At 37.2% G+C, this 20,446-nt stretch overlaps 2 protein-coding genes across 4 annotated transcripts; both read right to left on the bottom strand.

Moving 5' to 3' along the window:
• Nucleotides 1–159: 159 nt before the first annotated feature.
• aldh3b4 (aldehyde dehydrogenase 3 family, member B4) lies at nucleotides 160–5,611 on the bottom strand. The gene is made up of 10 exons (XM_082170345.1): nucleotides 5,294–5,611; nucleotides 4,880–5,075; nucleotides 4,159–4,269; nucleotides 3,294–3,414; nucleotides 2,843–2,928; nucleotides 2,607–2,688; nucleotides 1,809–2,198; nucleotides 1,027–1,193; nucleotides 840–939; nucleotides 160–721 (listed from the first exon to the last, which is right to left on the bottom strand). Exons 1-10 carry the CDS (start codon nucleotides 5,344–5,346, stop codon nucleotides 522–524), a joined length of 1,506 nt encoding a protein of 501 aa, XP_082026471.1. The 5' UTR covers nucleotides 5,347–5,611; the 3' UTR covers nucleotides 160–521.
• Nucleotides 5,612–6,514: 903 nt separating this feature from the next.
• On the bottom strand, nucleotides 6,515–20,405 carry ube3b (ubiquitin protein ligase E3B). 3 transcript variants are annotated; one of them, XM_082170198.1, is made up of 27 exons: nucleotides 20,118–20,402; nucleotides 19,444–19,537; nucleotides 19,072–19,246; nucleotides 18,548–18,665; nucleotides 18,347–18,406; nucleotides 18,148–18,252; nucleotides 17,894–17,990; nucleotides 17,722–17,807; nucleotides 16,842–16,924; nucleotides 16,615–16,720; nucleotides 16,375–16,495; nucleotides 16,045–16,222; nucleotides 15,763–15,932; nucleotides 14,662–14,829; nucleotides 14,111–14,282; nucleotides 13,845–13,963; nucleotides 13,530–13,644; nucleotides 13,250–13,349; nucleotides 12,958–13,077; nucleotides 12,518–12,694; nucleotides 12,151–12,399; nucleotides 11,267–11,332; nucleotides 11,103–11,161; nucleotides 10,662–10,844; nucleotides 9,861–9,972; nucleotides 9,689–9,781; nucleotides 6,515–9,600 (listed from the first exon to the last, which is right to left on the bottom strand). In XM_082170198.1, the coding sequence occupies exons 3-27, from the start codon at nucleotides 19,230–19,232 to the stop codon at nucleotides 9,409–9,411; spliced, it is 3,210 nt and encodes a 1,069-aa protein (XP_082026324.1). In that variant the 5' UTR covers nucleotides 19,233–19,246; nucleotides 19,444–19,537; nucleotides 20,118–20,402; the 3' UTR covers nucleotides 6,515–9,408. The 3 variants fall into 3 exon arrangements, with proteins under 3 accessions (XP_082026324.1, XP_082026325.1, XP_082026326.1); XM_082170199.1 differs by lacking the exons at nucleotides 6,515–9,600; nucleotides 9,689–9,781; nucleotides 9,861–9,972; ... (1 more) ...; nucleotides 11,103–11,161; nucleotides 11,267–11,332 and adding an exon at nucleotides 11,421–12,076 and having other exon boundaries at nucleotides 12,116–12,399; nucleotides 20,118–20,405; XM_082170200.1 differs by lacking the exons at nucleotides 6,515–9,600; nucleotides 9,689–9,781; nucleotides 9,861–9,972; ... (1 more) ...; nucleotides 11,103–11,161; nucleotides 11,267–11,332 and adding an exon at nucleotides 11,421–12,046 and having other exon boundaries at nucleotides 12,116–12,399; nucleotides 20,118–20,404.
• Nucleotides 20,406–20,446: the final 41 nt, after the last annotated feature.

The following is a 20,446-nucleotide window of genomic DNA, read 5'->3' on the forward strand; positions in this document are numbered from 1 at the left end:
TAATATTTTTGTGGAAACTGTAATACATTTCGATGAACAGAATGTTCAAAAGAACAGCATTTATTAGAGAAAGAAATCATAACGTAAATGACTACTGCCACTTTTGATAAATTTAATGCATCCTTGATAAATAAAACTGAATTTATTTTATATATATATATATATATATATATATAAAACTGAGCCCAAACTTTTGAACGGTAGTGCATGTTTGTAATTTCACATTTCCATTACAAATAGCGCTAGTGTTGTTTTCTCCCTTGAATGAGTATCTGAAAAGTCCCTTGAAAAGTATCTGCTAAATTAATAAATGGAAGCATAAATGTATCGTTTACTCCAAGAGGACTGTCCCTGCTGATAGTGTACATTCTATTCTGTATAGTTATACAGAAAAGTTCTACAATCCCATGATATAATACATGCGTTTGGTTTATGTATCATGGTTTTACATCAAAGGATTAAAGAGACTTTCCCTTGCACAGTGAGAGTAAAAAGGCATTTGATTTGTGCAACAGTGGCTCTCACAGAATAGTGCACCAACCCTGACTCCTCAGATTCAGAGAGCTGGCCAGGCTGACCAAGGACAGGTTGCGGTCCTCATAAGGTGGATAACGCAAGTATGCCATGCACTCAATCCGGGTGGTTCGCAGAAGGCAGGACTTCTTATGAGAGAATGCATCAAAACTGTAGCGACCATGATAGGAGCCCATTCCACTGGCACCTGTCAATGAAATCCACTGGATTCAACTCTTTTGATGATTAAACTCTTAAACAAATAGTGTTTGCACTGCCTGATTTCTTTACATGCTGTAATAAGAAAAGAAAAAAAAGGGCCTCACCAACTCCTCCGAATGGCATCCCCACCATCACACTCTGTAAGACGCTGTCATTCAAACAGAAACTTCCACTGGATGTTTCATTCATTATCTTGGAAATCACCTTAGAATAAGAGTAAATGCATTTGTTTACGAGTGATATATACATCATTTTAAATGTAGCTATGCCCACAGCAGGGGAAGTATTTACCTTGTCGTTACTGGAGTAAGCATACACACATAGTGGTTTCTCTCTGGAATTGATGAAAGCCACAGCCTCATCTGCATCCTGGACCGTCAGTATGGGAAGGATGGGTCCAAAAACATCCTGCTGCATGATTGGATCAGACTCCACCACCTCCGTCAGAACAGTTGGTGCTTCAGTTTGAAATATCAGAAAATACAATCATTTCAAAGCCTTTTAGGCAATAATTTTTTTTTTTTTGGTTATGTATGGAGTTTTTTTTTTTTTTTTGCATACTTAAAGTACAGCTAAATTGGAAATTAAGCAAAAATAAAATGTAATATTTGAAATCTAACTTGTTTTCTTCACACAGTATATTAAGTATTATATTTCATCTCAAACATGTTCTTACTGACACTGTTGTCTTCTTGATAAACATGTACATTAACTTTGAAATAAAAAATACTTTTTTGGGGCCAAAACCGTTTGCTGTGTTGGACATTACACACACACAAAAAAAAGAGACAGAAAAACAATTAATTCTATACATAAAGGGCATTTAAATCACAGCAAATATAAATAAAGGCATAATTTGAAAAAAAATACCGTTTTAATGTGACCTTTATATAAAAAATTCATTACAAAAAAGAGTCTAAAATCTATCAACAAACAAACAAACCCTGGGACATAGCCTACAAGTGCCTGTAGTTAAAGAAAAACACATAGGCTATATAACTCATTACCATTAACACACTGGATTTAATTAACATTTTAATAAAAACATATCTGGCCACACTGCTTCCACTCACCAATGTACCTCTCCATATCATTCACCTGACCTCCAATAAACACCTTTCCAGATCGCCACAGCTGGTCTTTGGCCTTGTTGAAGATCTCCTCATTCACCATCCTACCGAAGCTCCTGGACTCGCGTGGGTCGGTCCCGTAGAACTGCAGGAGCGCGCAGCGGAGGGCCTGTAGGAGGTTATCTTTGGCATCTACATGGCACAGGATGTAGTCGGGGGCCACAGCACTTTGGCCAGCATTATGGAATCGTGCCCAGGTAATGCGACGAGCCGTTGTGTTGATGTCACATTGACTGTCAACATAACAAGGGTTTTTACTACTCAGTACCAGAGTCACGCGAGCCAGTGTCCGAGCAGCAGCTTGAGCTACTTTAATCCCATTCTCTTTATCGCCTGAAAGAAAACAGAATTAAAGCTGTTAGTAGTAGGCCTACACGGAAATCTCACAAATACATAAATCCATAAAGCTGCAACACTTTGAGCCCTGAGAAGTGTTTGAGGTATAAAATGAAATACTGTTAAAGGCTTTAAAGATCATCACAGTTCAAGTTTTTTGGCTTTTAGTCTTTTTTGAGGACATTAATAATACTGTAATGCTAACATTTGCTCAATATTTTAACAGATATACATATTTAAAATGCATACACATATTTTATACTGTATACACTACCAAATAAACTTGATGCTGAAAATGTGTCCTAAAAGCGGCCTTTAGTAGAGCCCTCACTGGTACTATTATCTGATAGCCAATGTGACATCATCATAGCATCTTAAAATACTCTGATATCAGCTATGCCTTACCGAAGAAGAATACATGATCAAATTTAAGGTCTATAATTTCTGGAATTTCGTGTGCTGCTGCAACAACAGAGTGAAAGCATTCCTGAAAAATGAAGCACATGAAACAATTAGAAAGAACCAGGATCTAATAAAATAAATAAATATGTATCAGTTTCCAAAAAAATTAGGAAAAAGATTCTCTGAAAAAAATCTGCTTTTTCACCACAGGAATAAAGTAGTAATGCTGTTTTACTCACATTGTCCAGGTAAGCTGGTATGAGTCTGTGCAGAAGCTCAGCAGTATGCGTGCAGGTTTCTGATGGGCTTATAATCACACAGTTACCTTAAAAAAAATATATATATATATATATATTATTATATTAAATGTATATTAAATACATATAAATATATAAATCGATTAATGTGTGTGTGTGTGTGTGTGTGTGTGTGTGTGTGTGTGTGTGTGTGTGTGTGTGTGTGTGTGTGTGTGTGTGTGTGTGTGTGTGTGTGTGTGTGTGACATGCAGTCGTAATTTGTAATTTTTTTAAATGTATCCCTCCGCTCGGATTGAGCCCTGCCAATGGTGTGTTCCCAGACATCTTGATGTGGGTCTGGCTTGTCAGGCTACAAAATCACATATATATTACATAAACAAAAACTTTTAGGTTAGATTCGATTAATCGATTTGACCGCATTAACAAAACTTACCAGCTGCGATGGCACCTACTAAAGGTACCAGACAGAGCTGGAGAGGACTGGTCCAATTCCCAATGATCAATACCACACCCAGTGGCTCATTTACCACTAGGCATTCATCAAATGCTGTCGCCTAGGAATAAAACAGACAGATTTGACCAATGTTCTGCTGTAATTATGATAAAGCTGCTTGTTTTTCAACTTTTTTTAACCCTTGAGGCCCCCTGTTTGAGAAACACTGCTCTAATATCATTTAAAAAAACTAAAGTCTAATAAGAAATAATAGAAATAGTAGAAACAATAGTATTAAATTCACTTTAAAACACTGTAAAAGAAATTGTGCCATTTTACCACAAGGCAAACAAATCTGGATGAACATCTTTGTTGACCTTGAAACAACATTTCTATCAAACAATTTGAATTTAGGGTTCAGTTAGGGTGAAAAAAATGACCTATGAAGAAAATCAATGAAAGGATCGAGTCACCAAAAATGGTTCTTCTAAGGCATTGCTGCGAAAACCCCATTTTGGAAATTTAATTTTTAAGCGTGCATTTTGCAGTCACATTTTGTTGCGTCTATGACCGTTTTTGGTTCAGAGGAGTGAAATGGTTGACATCATACAGCATAACAAAGCATCACCAGGTTTTACAGTCATCATCATTTGACTGCTTGGCACGTTTGTAAAGGCATTGGTCTTCGTCATAAGCTACTTTGGCAAGCTGAGAGAAAACAATGTGAGGCTTTGTGTCTGAGGGAATGAACATGATTCTTTGGCAAGTGTCTACTTTGTACACAACCCATGAAAAAACATGAGACATAACAAAAACAACTATATTTCTCTGCTGCTATTTCTGTCACTTTTTTATCAGTTTATACCCAGCTGCGTTCTATACGTTGCACCTCCATCCATTTCTTCAAGTTGCTGATGGTGTGAAGAGCCTCACTTTTGACTATCATCAGCTCGGACATCACCGTTTCAAAGCGAGGCTATATGAGAAAGATCACAAAGAACGTTTTATTCCACCAAAATTTGCCTTAGCTACCACAGGAGATATCTTGTGTGTGTGTGTATATATATATATATATATATATATAGGATGGATTAAATTGATCAAAAGTGACAGTAATGACATTTACATTGTTACAAAAAAGTTCTATTTCAAATAAATGCTGTTCTTTTGAACTTTCTAAGAATCCTGACAAATAAAATTGTATCACTGTTTCCAAAAAAATTTGTAAAAAGATTCTTTAAAAAATTTGCTTTTTCACCACAGGAATAAATGGCATTTTATAATATATTAAAATATAAAACAGTGTAATAATACATATTACATAAATAATATTTAAACATTACAGTTTTACTATATTTTTATGCAGCTTTGGTGAGCACAAGACTTGAATCTATCATATGGCAGTAGTAGTTTTTAAATACCACAGTTTGTTTAAAAAAAAACAAAGTAATGAAGATCCATCATGGTTTTACCAGTGGTTACTACTATCTTCACCACACCAGTTAAACCAGGCAACAATACAAAAACTATATAGTCATATAAATCATTTAATAATTAGCTCATCAGACTTATTTAACTCTTATTACCTTATGCAGATCCCTTCCAAGAGAATCTACAAAGTCACACTCGTGATCCATCAACATGCGCACCAAAGCCTCTAGCTGGGCCAGTCTGAAGCTGTCCTGGGCTGTTCGTCCGGCCCTGAAAGCTGCTCTGGCTCTCTTCAGGACCTCTGCACATGCTGCTGCTCCACTCTTCAGACACACGTCCTCTATCCTTGTCCTGGAATACAACCATGAGTCACACTATCATCTAAATCAGGAATGGGCAACTTGGGTCTTAAAGAGTCACTGTCCTGCAGAGTTCAGTTCCAATCCTAAATTAATCAAACACACATGAACAAGCTAATCAATATGTTTAAAAAGCTAGATGACACCAGCATTCTTTTCATTTTAAACTAATCAATTAAAAAACAAAAAAAATGTTGTGGTCATACTAACCTCCGCAGGGCTTTGAACCATCTGGTTGGAGAAGGACTTGGTGGGGAGCTCATGGTTCTTCAGTTTTAAAAACAGCTCAAATATCAGCACATCACATCCAGCAGTGCACCAAGACCTTCAGGCTCTGGCAGTGCTCAACACACAGACTGAGAGAAAACTATCTGAAAGGCACCATAAGTTAATGCAAAAGAGCTTAGAACTGGGGGTGTTATATAAACAGATTTACCTTCAACACTGCAAGCATGTGACTGTCACGTTTACTTCAAGGACTCAGTTTCATACATTGCATTATGCAGTATCATGCTCTGATGTTACAACATAGAGCATACATCGATCATACGTTTCCTTTACTTATTTCATATGGAGCAGAGTTAGTCAAGAACAGACCCTCTAGACCAAGAGCTGACTCCTCAAGATCCGGATCAGGATGGTCGAAGAACCAGAAATAAAAAATGCTGGATTTATTGCAGTGTTTATTTTAAAACACTGAGGTACTTTCGCTACGTGGCTTTACAACGCCATGAAATTCTCCCAAGGAAATCTCCACATTTAGTAAGTTGGAACGGACTGTAGTCTTTACCTAAGCTGAGACTCAGGAACATATACTGAGAAATAAGATCCAGACCAACAGCATATTTATACAATTTTGAGAGGTTTCAAGTTGAAGACCAAAACACCAACTCTGATCAGGATAAGATCTTATAGCTGCAATATGACAATGTTCTAAAGGCTGGAACACACTACATGACTTTTAGATTAAAGGCCCTTGCACACTGAGTCCGAAATTTTCGCATTCGTGATTCGGTGGCTCTGAATTGTCAAAACACCATTCAAAAATGATTGCTACGGATGCGAAAAACGCATACAATCGAACCCGATCCAATTTTTTTTAATGATGGACGAAAGTTTCGGAGGCAGTGTGCCAAGAGCTTAAAGGTTGTAAATGGTTACAAAAAACAACTGTGCATTTCATACACTAAACGACTGAGGATCACACACTACCAGACTAAAAAAAACAACAACCCTGTGTCAATCTTACTCTGTGATATTTTCTGTTAGATCTGCCAACTTCAATCGCCCAAAAACCTGCAGAATATCTCTGACTTTTGGCAACTGGCTTTGACTGTAAATCAGGACAAAAATCTGTGCTAAAGTCATATAGTGTATTACAGTCCTAACTAGCATCTCACCAGATAATCTAATAAAAAATGACAGAAGACATTGTTTGTTGTTTAGTAAAGTTTTAAGATTTGGATATCCAAATGTTTACATGGTTGATTGACAAATAAGTCTACATTTTACAGAGGAAATTGTACTGTACACATGGATAACTTTACAATGCCATTGCTTTTGTAATATACTGTGTATATAACAACCTGCAGTTCACGTAGTGCAACCAAATTCAAAAGACACTTCTTCATCAGGCAAATGAAAAGAGATCAGACACTTTAAAGGTTGTTGCATCCCTATCTAAGAGAGAGAGCAAGATTCTGTGACATCATGAAATTCAGGTGAGTCATTTCACCATACATAGCACAGTCCATAAAAACGCTTCATTAATCTGAAATATTTTTGCATTTACAGCATTATGCCAAACACATTCCTCATCCACAACACCAACTTGAACATCTTTCAAAGGGAATAGCATGTTAATGTCAGTTACTTTAAATACCAAACTCTGCTATGGGACACAGCCTAAGCCCTTGTGCATTAGGACAATACATTTATAACTTAACATTAACAGTAAATGCATACAAAAGAAAGTTACATGAGCTTAAAGCCATTTTTCACATCTACAAATGTCTTTCTACATCAGAAGATACTTTCATGCCTTGATTTACAAAGAGCTGGGAGAGGGGGGGCAGACAGATAATGGTAGGTTAACTGTATAATTTTGCATATACTGCATACAAGGGAAGAGGGTTTGCATATATATATTCTGGAATAACTACAGCCGTTTACAGCTTTTTAGAGACCTGAAACCAAGGGCAAATCACATGAAGAAATGTCCAGGTCATAATTCACACCAAAATCAAAAGAACTATATTTTGCATTAACAAAATAAAGCCTCACTAAAGCACTACATCCCAAAATATTATCAGGATACAGTGACTTGATAAAAATGTATTTAATGTAGTACAACAAATACTACCATGATGTATACTTAAAACTGTAATATAAATTTAAAGGTATAGCGGAGGATCTTTCCAAATTTTAGATAAGACCCGCCCTCTCCACTTTTTGAAAAGTTTGATTGATTCACCAGAATGATTGACAATTAGGAGGACCAATAGTTTAGACTACCCACCAGGAAGTAAAACATCCTCCGCTATACCTTTAATATAAATAATATACTTAAATAATTTGTTTGATAATATATATCTTTAACCATTTCATAATTTGTTTTAATAATATATATTTAACGCATGTAAATTAGTTTTCTTGATGGTCAATTTAAATCTTGATAAACCTAAAAAATAGGCTTCACTTTCTTTTTGCAAAACATATTTTCTGAATGTTTGTCCTTTAGATTTTGTGTGTGTGTGGGGGGGGGTTCTTAACAGACTGACCCTAACCTTCTTTATGACAAAGCAAAGGAAAAAGAAAAGAAACAACACAACAATGTCAACAGCAGACTCTGACCTGTTTAACACAAACATGGAATCGTTTGAATCGTCCAATGACATCATGCAAAGGGAGATTTTTTTTATTTATTTTTTTGTCCACTTGGAATAACAATTCATGATATTCCATTGAGCCCATTGACCTTCCAGGGAAGTCACTTTAACACTCTCCCTTTAAGAAAAAAAGAAAAAGAAAAAAAACCTCCCTACAAGAGCTGGTTTGATAGCTAGTCGTCTTCACCGTATGGCTTAATTCCAGTATACACCGCAAAGATGGCCAGAGAGTTAGTAGATGACAAGGAGAGCAATTTGTCATGTGATGATTGGTTACTTCCAAGCTGGAGTAAAATTCCTTTTAGTGGTTTCATTCTTGTCTGTATTAGTTTGACATTAAGACAGCGTTAGAGATGAAAAAGCATGAGCAGAATAATGAGTATAATATAATGAGCAAAACAAAATGTCACCATGATGCATTCTGGGTCGGGGCCCTGTAGTGTATACCATGAGAAAGCAGGAAAGGAAAAGGTGCATCTCTGCAGGGACATCTCTTATCTGACATACTGCTGGCTCTGTCTCACTGAAGTCAATCAACAGGGCTGGGTTTCCTCTCAACGCTCTGTCCTCAAGTCCAGCAGAAGTGTAGTGCGCTATGGGTTTGAAAGCATTTGCCGTACAAACAGGCAAAAGCCTCCTTTGTGTCTTGAGTTGCATGGCTTGCATTGCGTTAGTATTGCTTTCCTGTTCCCTTCCTGGGGGAGTGAGACACGGAGACCTGAGAGACAAAGCTGAACTGTTTTCTGCAGATCTTACATCTTTACATCCATCATTGTATCTGCCGTAACTTTAAAAGGAGGTTTAGGAGTGTTCATCAACAAATGGCCACAGTGCTTAGAAGCCAATAAAGACAAAACCAGATTTAGTTTTGGAGTTACTTTGCATGCAGACACTGAGTTGAGTTTCTCGGTCTCCGATTGACAGGTTTCACTGAAGTAAGAGTCAGAAGAACCCTGACTTGAAGACATTAAATTGAGCTGGTTTTAAACTGATTGTATAAGGCGTTTGAAGCTCTTTTGGCTTCAAATGCAAAAAAAGAAGAAGATAACACTAAATATGGATCTTCAAGTGGTTCAAAAACTTTTCTGCAGGTAATGTTTGTACACTCTAATATACTTCTATGGTTGAGCTCCTCAAAGAGTCTCTAAATCTGACTTGATACGTTTAGCTCAGTTCTACTATTTTAAGAAGTTAGTTCGTTTCTTTATTCACTTTCCATTTGGTGAACAAGACAAAGTAGCCATTGATGGAAAAATTGAGCTTGAGCACTTGAGGAACTCAAGGTCAAGAGCCTTAATTGAAGGCCACAATGCCAATAAAGCAAGATTGTAATTTTGTAACGTCTCCTACTTCAACCTCTGTGTGCCACCGCCAGTCTTGCTGATGTTCATGTTTGTAGATGTTTGTGTTTGTACATGTAGAATAAACCAGCATGGGTTATGAAAGCTCAAAGCCAGTGTTCATGCTGATTGCGTAGCGGAGTTTGTCTCTGAGGATGCTCTTCTTGCTGTAGTTGGGCAGCTTGAGCAGGTTGAAACAAGTGGAGGATGTAGGGAGGCGACCGCCTGGCTCCTTCTTACGGATGGTGAAAAATCCACGGAGAACGCTTCCTAAAGTGTCACCTGTGTCCTGCATGCACAATCAATCAAAAAAGAAAGATTAAACAACAAAATATTTGCAGAACAGTGTATGGATTAAGTTGATGAAGTGATCTAACCTGATCGTCAGATACTTCCACACAGCGGATTGAGAAAGGGGGTTTGAGGTAGGCAAAACCGAGCAGAGGAGGTCTTGAGCAGCTGGTGACAAACTGTGATGAAACAGCCACTTAGTAGGCGCAGGCGGCAATAAACATTGAAATAACTCCTTTAAGATTTGATAAGTATTACCTTCAGGAACATGGCTCTCTCCTCAGGGGAGAAGTCACTGGAGAGAATGTCCCACAGCCAAAGAATGACTCTGTGGCTGCTATGGAAACCACCATAGTACACAGTGTGCTTCCTGAGAGACAGAGAAAATGACATGCATTGCTATGAATAACCTTTTTATGACTTTTCTTCACGGCATGTATTTATTAGGGCTACATGTGGACATCTTCGCAATTTTTGCACTGATTGTTGGAAAAGATCTGCACAATCCTCAACACTCCCTAAGCGTCAAATGCGAGTAAAAATCGGTGCTGGCGAGTATATGAAACGATGTCAATCGCCAGTTGGCCGGTAACATTTTTATGAATTCTAACAATGCAAAATTGTGAGAACATGAACGTGAACAAACATGAATAATCCTCGGGACAGTTGACAGGCCAGTGTTGCTAAGCCTTGCCAATATAAATATTTAAGCTCAAGAAGATGCAAAAGGGAACTCTATTCGTTACTTTCACCCAGAAATCCACTACTCAGACAGGGCACGAATACTGAATCAAACTCTCTTTCATGTCTTCTTGCACTTGAACAAAAAAAGGCAAAATTATTTTGGTCACAATTATTGTGTGGTGAAAATCTGATATTGTGACAGCCCAATTTCATTGCCTGTGCACTGAAGGCGTTTATGCATTAAATGCTTTCAGCCTTGTTGATTATAGAGAGCAATTTGGATTTAATGTATTGCATCATTCTTAGTCTGTATTACAAATCAACAAACTGATAAGCAAAACCCTTCAAGGCCAGAGTTAAGAACTGCAGGTTTACTTGAGATCATCCAGGTCTATCTCAGCGTTGTCTCCAGCGATGAGCCTCTGGACCTCAGGGGTGGAGAACATGTGCAGCCACTCTGGGTTGATGATGCTTCGGAAGCCCCTGATGAAAGCTGCCGTCTGCTCCTTGATCTGGGTGTGCATGCGGAAGTGGGCCATCAGGTGGATGTAGCTGATCCTGAAGGGTCGAAGGAGGGTTAATGACAAAACATGAACTGGAAACCATTCTTTTATTCTGTCCTATTTTAAGCTTGCAGAAAATGTCAGTATTTGTCTGTGGTAGCAAATCCCTATTTACTTTTTGAACCACTCTGCTTCCAATGCTAATTTGTTTTTTCATCCGGTAATTTCTCCTTATTGTATTGAATGTGAATAGGAGGCAGCTCTGCCACTGAAATTTTATTTACACTTGACCGAAGACACAAAATGGACTCACTTGTTTTCATTAGTGACAGACATAGTCTTTCCACCAGGAATTAGCTCATGACAGACTAACTGTGACGAGACAAAGAAAGGAAAAGAGTATTATAGAGAACAAGGAAAGCCAATAGTGTCACAAGAACCAACAAAGTAGGTTCAGCAAACACAAAAGTTGCTTACCTGCCCCATGACCTCTTCATCGTAGGATAAAGTCAGACCCAGATCACTGACGTCTCCATCGTAACGCTGAAAATCAAATCAATAAACAGTCATGGATATAAATCTGTAATTTAAAGTCAAACACAAAAGAATAGCAATATAAATGTACTTACCGGTAATTTTTTTTTTTATATAAAAAAAAACTTTAATACATTCATTTATGAAGTTAGAGAAGAAATATGTAACAAATTATAAATGCATTGTAAAATTTTAAGAATATTAAATGTTACAAAAGGCCCTTTCGTACCAAAGGCGATGCGAAAAAGCTAAACGAATCTCCATCAAGTGCTCCTTTTACACCAAGAGCAGAACAAATATGAAACAAATTCTGAATCTGAATAAGTCGAGCTGAAAGTGTGAAATATATCAGTTTCACCTTGAAATCTTCACATAATTTTCATTAGTAAGGAGTTATATAACAGATACGATATTATTAACGGTAGATAGCAGTTTTTAAGGGTAACAGATTTCGGTAACCGCTACTGCTGCCTTGTAGGATTTAGTGACCATGATGTTTATCTGCAGCTGTTCACCATAGTAAATTTGGATAACATTAAAGTGATTGTGTCGATGTGATTTTTGAACACCCATCACAGGCACTTCCACGTGCTTGCAAAACATTAAATCAATGAGACTCATGATGCGCAAGGGATCCAACTATTTGATATTTAAGTTTTTTTTTCATTAATCATTTTTCTTTTATTTCAATCACACTGTCTGGCCATCAAGCATTTTAAAGGACTATATTCAAAATCCAAGCACATTTCAAACCTTGAAAACATAATGGTTAAAATCAAGCATTTTCCAAACTGTACAAATACTATAATAGTCACATTGCCACTGACCTTGATAGAGGTGAGGTTTTTGTAGAACTCTGAGTCAAGGGAGGGCAGCTCGTCTATGGAGCTATAGAAGGTGCTGTGATGGTGACCTAAAACCTGACTGAGGAAAAAAGAGGCAAAAGGCACATCCACCACAATGCCTTCATACATGGCCTTTCCCAGCATCTTTCCAACAAATTCATACAGCTGAAGGTGGTTCTCATGGATGCTGGAGGTTGGGGAGGGGTATAATCTCTCATTCCCACTGGTGGTCTGAAACAGAGAGAAAAAAAATGAAGTTGAGGTTTATTGGTAAAATAAGGAAGGTCTATTGAGGATTGTTTGGGTGAACTGATCCCAGCTATTTGAGCTAAAAGAGAGCAGTGTGTACCTTAAATAGATTGAGCGCTGGGTTGAAAACCTTCTTGATGATCTCTTCTAAAAACTCCTTAAACACACCATCCTGGTCAATTCCAGCCTCATCCACTCCTAAATCATTCACAAACTTCACGCGGATCACTCCCTTAATGGAATTGACCGGTAGACGCCGCAGCTGATCATAACCATCCTATGAAGAGTAAGGTGCAGAAAAAGATTATTACTATTATCATTATTATCCTACATTCACATTTTTACATTTGGCAGACACTTTAATCCAAAGCAACTCAAATTGGATTCAAGGTCTAAATTTGATAAGTTCATCCGTTCTCTGGGAAACAAACCCATGACCTTGGTGACATGCTCTACTGTTTGAGCTACATAAAAGCTAATAGGCAGAATACTCATTGTGTATGTTTTTATCAATCAAATGAATGACAAAGTATACATTACCTCCAACATGCGTGAGCGTCGAATGGTTATATGAGTCACATGTGGAGAGGCGGAGCTTGTTTCCACCAATCCAAGACTCTCTTTCTCTTTTGTCACAATGTTCCGGAACAGCAGCACCCTCTGCGGCAAAAACACATCTGTACATTTCACATTTTGTGTTTAAAAATAAAATGAAGACCATTTTTTATTTGGTCAATCTAAAATTTAATCATTGTATGATCCAATCAACTAAAGCATTCATGTGGCACCTCATGAGCATTAATTATTTCCCTGTTTTAAGTTTGATTCTCACATTTTTGTGTGGGATGACATGAGGAATGTACTGAAGTAGCAACTGTGCTCTTTTTTTGCCTTTCTCCAGCTCCTGGAACAACAGGCTGGGCTTCAGGTCTCTGTATTAGACATGGAGAAAAAAATTTAACAAATAAGACCTATTTTGTTGGCCGATGCATTTATCTTTCCCTTATATGAGAATAATAATCTCAGTAATTTGTTTTTGAATGGACCCTAATCCCAACTCTTAAGTGAAATCAGAGAGTAATTTGGCTCATTGATATCTAAGAGTGACACACTTGCGGAGCCAGTGATCTTCAGGTGTGAATCTCCTGCGACAATCCCGCTCATACAGAACCATCAGCCAGCCATGAACACTGTGGAATAAGTCCAGCTTCTCCCCTTTGGTATTCTCTGAAATAAATTAATGACCATAGTTAATCACCACACACAGAAAGCACATTATCACTGGCCCCATATGGAAATGGCTAAAAAAAACCTGTGGTTTATCTAAACGAGAAGAAATTACTAGGGAAAAAGACTGGACAAAAGAATGCATAAACAAAGTCCCTAGTTGCAAAAACAAACATATGGGCTAAATAATACCTGCTCACCTAAAATACCATCCCAGATCATCTTGAACACAAATGTGTTGAGGAACGAGGAGATAGTGACAAGCTCTTCCATTTTAAAAGAAATCTGCTCCTCATACACCTCTATGTCATCCAGGATTCTGTAATATAAATCACAGAATAACATGCAAACACATACATATATATATTATTTTTGTAGAAAAATAATTGTAAATGAATAAATGTTTAAATAAATCGAATTAATGCAAAATAGAAGCACCGTCACCAGTGAACTATACAACTCTTACGTGATGAGATGTCTGGAACAGTCACAGAAGAGCATCAGCATGGCCAGGAGCTGTTTGGACTCTTCCGTGTCATTATTGAGACACTCCATGAAGAGTCGTAGCCCCCCCTGAGGGCCAAGCTCACAGATAAATGCCCACAGCTTAGGCAGCAGTTCATCCAGATACGTCAGTCCTGCAAACAGTTTAATTAGAAACCATAGAATCAAGATTAACAAGAATGTTAAACTCATTTATTATGATATCAAATATTGAAAGGACCAATAATTTTTGTTTCACTGGCCTATACTACAGTGGTCTTGGACCTACCCTACCCTACAGACAACTATTATTCTGCAAAAGTGTCTGATAAAAGCATAAACAGTTTTTTCAGGATCTGGAAACAAGGTGAGCTGTAACTCTTGGAGCATATGCATTAACCTCTGGCTCTGACAAAATACAATACTTGACTAAGAGATAAAACATTACTTAAGTTTTTTGCGTGAGTGAATGCACATTCATAGGTGTGTAAACAGAAATGACTTCCTAAATGGTTTCATATGAAAAGCACATACCTGTGAGTATCTGCAGGCGGATTTGTGTGAGTGTGGTGAGGGCCGTCTGATACAACACACAAATACTGCACACCTTCTGAACCTCAGCTGAATCCACACGCTTCCCCCCGACCGGTTTCAGGATGTTCCGCACAGATGCAGACTTTTGGAACGCTCTCTTGAACAGATCTAACCGTGCAGAGAGTTTAACAAGAGATCCTCAGTGAAAACAGGATGAATACAGACTTGATGACACTAGCATCACACTGTGTACTTTTTATCCTTTGTTTAAACAGCACTTAAAATAGACTCAGAGACAGTTTGGCTTCCTTTAGGCCAACCTATACCTCCAAGACTTCAAAGAAAATATTTTAAGGCCCCCTAAGATATTTCCAATACTTCTACTATGATCCTCAACTTTTTATTTGCAAAAACTAGGAGTGGCAATATATAAAAATAAATAAATAAAATAATTAAATTAATTATCATAATCAAAATAACTGAATGTTATTTATTATTACCAGTTAATTTACAGTACTTTTTTAGTTTGTAAATATTTGTATTCCTTTTTTTTTTTTTACAAAGCAGTTTTTGTACCCATCAAACATATTATAGAGCTTGACAATTTATATCAATTTGTCCATTTAAAATAACCTCATACAGTATATCCAGGTTGTCCAAGATCATGAGAACCCTGGTTCTTGAAATGTTAAGGAAATTAAGTTTTTAAGGGAATGAATAAAAATAAGAAATAGGATTTCAGGTTACACTTGGATTTTTTGTTGTTTTACCTGATTTTAAACCTTAAACCTTCTTTTGTCAAATCTTAAATCATTTTAAGCCATCTTGTGACCCCCTTGGACATGTGCTGAGGCCCCCTAGTGGGTACTGGCCCCAGTGGATGAGAACTTCTTTAGGGTTAGTACAAATAAAGTGGTCAGAAATATGGCAGACATTTTTCTGATACTTAGTCAACATCCTTGAGTGTGCTTTAATGATAATCATTAGAAACTCTATGTGTGGTCCAATAGTCCATGTGTAATCATCTACTAAATCACTCTGTTCTATGGGCCTGGTTTAAAAAAAAAGAAAGAAAAATGTTTAAAAAGATGTGTTTCTCACTTTTGACAGGCAAGTTATTCTGTAATGAGCTTGGCTGAAGAGAGGGTGGTGGGGTGGGATCTTGAGTTTCTAGCTTTTTGCTGAGAACGTCACAGAAGAGTGTGCAGATCACTGGAACTCCCCACAAACACTGTAACTGCTTTGTCACCAACGGCATAGACTCATTAAGCCTGGAGAGAGAGAAAAACAAGAGAGAGAAAGTGAAAGATTGCTTAATAGGATAGCACAACAGAGAAATCCAGAAACTGTGTGCTTTATTTTGTCAATAAAACAATGACATACCCATAGTCAACAGTCTGGGAGAACCAGCCCAACACTGGGTGCCAGTGTGTGAGATTGGATTTCTTCTGAGACACATATCTCTGACAGTATGACAACATATCTGTCAGATCCTTGACAAAGTGACCCGCTTCCTGCTCTAGAACTTTTACATTAAAGTATCCCAGCTGAATGAGGTTACCTGGAAACAAAACATAAAAGAGATGATGAGATAAATGACAAACTAAGTACATCTTGAGTATTGATTTTCAGCTCCCCATTCACAAGCCCACCTTTGTTCTCCAAATCCAATACACACTTCAAAAAGTGTGTGTATAAAGAACACATGCTTACCCAGTAAGCACAGAGTGTGGCTTCCCTCCAGACACACACAGATATCCAAACACTGCTCTTCTCGGCTTAAAAACAAGACAAACTTGCGAAAGAGGTCATGGGTCTGGATGGTGACCATACACTGCAAGGAGCACAAATTCAGACAGGTGAAATCATACTCTCACAATTTTTATTTTGAGATCTTTAAGATGTGTGTGCAAATGAGGTTTTATTATCCTTCCGTATGTGTTTGTTTCTTACATCTGGAGTGAGAGTGTTGAGGTGCGAGATGAACGCTGGAACAGACATGATGTGGAGGAGGAAAGACCTCAGCAGGTTGTCTGAGAAATGTGCAGCGACAACTGGCCTAAAATACACCAGGACAAAAAGCTCATCACATTATGGGCGACTTCACAGAAAAAGAGCTACTGATGTAATCAGACCGAGAGATGTCTCGGAGAGCAAACCCAGTTCTCATGACAACCGACCTGAGTGACAGCGTAAAAATGGCCGTGAGGGTTCCTTTGGAAAGGGAAGGTCTGGATCTTGCCAATCCATTTGTAAGTAGAATCTGCAAACAGCAAAGATGCTTATTATGTGAAAAATATTTGAAGCTCAAACTCTTAAGTTCAACCTAGAGCTTCAATCAGTTAAATATTTTAATCTGATCACATGATTTGATGAATAATTGTTTGAATTAATTGCATATACACTTCTGTTAAAATTTTGGGGTCAGTAATGAAATTAATACTTTCATTCAGCAAGAATGCATTAAATTGATTAAAAATTACAGTTAAGACTTTTACATTTTAATAAAATATTTCTATTTCAAATAAAAACTGTTCTTTCTATTCATTAAAGAATCCTGGAAAAAACGTATAACCGTGTGGCAAGCAGGATGAGGCAGAGGGCCGTGAGAACGGGGCGATGCCGGTGACGTGATTGATAATGAACCGCACCGGTCTCGAGTTTCTCACGGAGGAGCGACGACAGTGAAGGACGAGAGAGTACCAGACCTGGACATTTATTTTATGTTTTTTTTATGTGTGTGCAGCAGTCGTCTGTGAGGAGCTGCCGCTTTTACTTTCTTTCTTCCCCATCTTAAACTTCGATACACACCGTTTCCACAAAAATGTTAAGCAGCACAACTGATTTCAACATTGATAATAAGAAATGTTTCTAGACAAAATCAAAATATTAGAATGATTTCTGGAGGATTATATGACACTGAGGAATAGAGTAATGGTTGATGAAGAAAATACAGATTTAGCTACCCTAAATCTTTTAATACAAGTCTATATCGTTATTTGCAGGGAAACGTTTCTGAACAAGAACAAGATTCTGATTGGCTGTTTGGATGAGCAGTACCTGAAGAACAGAGTAGAAGCCCTTCTGATTGAGATGTCCCATGATGTTCTCACAAATCCTGTTTAAAGCAGGCTTGAGGGCCTCCCCTAAAAAAAAGACAAGAAATTCTAGTAGGGTTTTATGTATTTTAGCTTGCAAATCATCTCACGAGCTCTGATTATGTGACACTGACCCTTTCCTCGGATGATTTTCCACGTTGATGTGTCAGTGAATGTTATCAGCATTGTCAGGTACAGCGTCACCAATTTATTATCTTGCAGTATGTCAGGCTGCAGACAGAATCGGAAAACAGGAAACAAGCATTCATCAAGAAGCACTTCCTGACAGATAACTGACAGACTCAGAATTCACTGTTGATAGTACTTAATGACTTAATGATGAGTAATTCAAAAAGATAAAGCACTGATCATAAAGCACCAATGTTACCTTCAGTTTTTTCAGAAATTCACAGGAGACCCAAAGAACATCTTTGATCTGTTTCAGCCAGGGGATGGTGAGATCTTTTGAAAGGGCCAGAGATACATACCATACCTAGAAAAACAATAGCTTGTCACCACAATGCAAAAATGTGGAACTAATGTAAACATAAAAATATGTTTTATGCATTGCTTGGTAAAATACTTACTTTAGGTTCATTCTCAACATCCATGCTACTTAGTATGATTCTACACAACTTCTCAAATCTCTGTGTAAGAGAAAAACACAATGCCATCATTAATTATATTCACTAAATGTGTTTAAAAAATTAATTTCACCTAAATAAACAAATCTTAACTAAACTTAATCTAAATTAATTTTAAAAAGGGTAACATTATGTGATGCTTACCAACTTGTCATCCTTGCTCAATATAAATAACAATTTTCTTGCAATTTTGAAGATGGATAATGCATTTCTTTTTGTTGAACCTGCATCGCTGACTGCAAAGAAATCATCAACCTCTTTCCTAAAACAGAAAGTAATGTAAATAATATGTATAAATTCTCAAACAGCAACTTTGTAAAACTGAAAATCAAAAAATCAAATATGAAATAAAAATATTAATGAAATTGATCAATTAATAAAAACTATAATAGGATATTAACAATCCCAAATAACACTGGCTCAAACAAACCAAGCTATTTTTTTAAAATAGTATTTACATTATTCAAGACATTAACATTCAAACGACTTACTTATAGGCATAAGAGAAAGTATTAATACTGAATTCTTCACCTTTAATAACCTCTGTGAGGGTTTCACTCCTCATTTTTACTTTTTTTAATCTTAGGCCAACAAAGTCAGCAAAGACATAGGCTATGACTATCTAGAATGTTTGACTATTGTAAAGAACGGTTCATGTCAGCCCTAACCTGATTTCCCTTTGCAACCTGCAACGGCAGAGGAATCTTCTGACCAGAGCCTGGATTTGTGTGGCAGCTCTCTCTTTCTCCTTATAACCTTTCCGTTCCTCCCGTGCTATCCTGGCTTTATCCAGGAACTGGGTTTTGGACGTTTGGGTAGCGGTGAACATGTTTTCACTCTTAACTGTGGGTTAAATTTAAAAATGTAATGGACAGGAACAAAAATCTACATCACAGCTGAGAGCAAAAACAAAGTCAGAGGCTATGTATGCAGATTCATTTATACTCAAAGCAGGATCAGTTAATAAAGAAAACTATGTCTCATTTATCAAAAATGTAAGAACTCTATCTTAACAGTTACATAAACACACACACAATTACCTTGCCCTAATGCAGTGACTAGTAATGCTGCTTCCACGGGTCACAAGAATACTATCACATATCCACGCGTGTTGTTCTGCATATCCATTGGACTCTACAGAACAGAAGAGTAATTCTGAAAGATTATTCTGAGGATTAATTCGCTTTGATAACTTTTATTTAAGAAAATGAATAGTACTTTCAAGTACAAAAGATCTACTGAGTTGTAAGTCATGAGTTGAGGTATTAAAACAACATTATTTTGATTAATAAAATTACTCCGGAGATGATATGTTATAAACATATGGGAGATTTTACCAGACACATCAACAGATCACAAAGCAAAAATTTAAATCAAAAAGTATCTGACAGAATTATCAGACCAAAACTGAGTCCATATCATTTACTCGAAACAGTGGTGACGGTTTGCTTACACGACAGGATAAGCACTCAACGGAAACAATATTAGCACTAAAGATTTAAATTAGTAGAAGATTTTAACAAAAAACACAACGCAGTTCAAGTGAATTTAACGAACCCACAGAGACAATAACATTCACACTAGCTATCCAGCTAGCAACACAGTTGCAACATTCAGCGAGCTGGCAACGCTTGGGAAATGTTGTCACTTGATAAACGTGTTTCAAATAAAATGTCAAGAAAGTCTTTACATTATGTACAGAGGTTTCATTTACCTGAGCGTTTGAGAATAAATGGAAAAGTGATGTAAACAAAAGAGCGACCCAGACACCGCAGCTCTAATCCATTAACGGTGTAACATCGTAATACTTCCGGATGAACATTTTTGTCATGACAATCCACTTTCACAAGAAATATAGATCATACTTGTTTTTTGTCGTAGTGCATTGATATCGATTCTTTATTAAAGCGATATTACTCTTTACTATTTTAAACGTTTTAACGAGTAATCTGAGGATTAAAACCGCAGGGAGCTATGTTTTTGTACTAACGCTTTATGAAACATTTGGCGGAACCCTTTGTGAAACTGCGTGCTGAAAAATGT

This window comes from Leuciscus leuciscus (genome assembly GCF_965113295.1).
Source record: "Leuciscus leuciscus genome assembly, chromosome: 5".
In the NCBI taxonomy this organism is placed as follows: domain Eukaryota; kingdom Metazoa; phylum Chordata; class Actinopteri; order Cypriniformes; family Leuciscidae; genus Leuciscus; species Leuciscus leuciscus.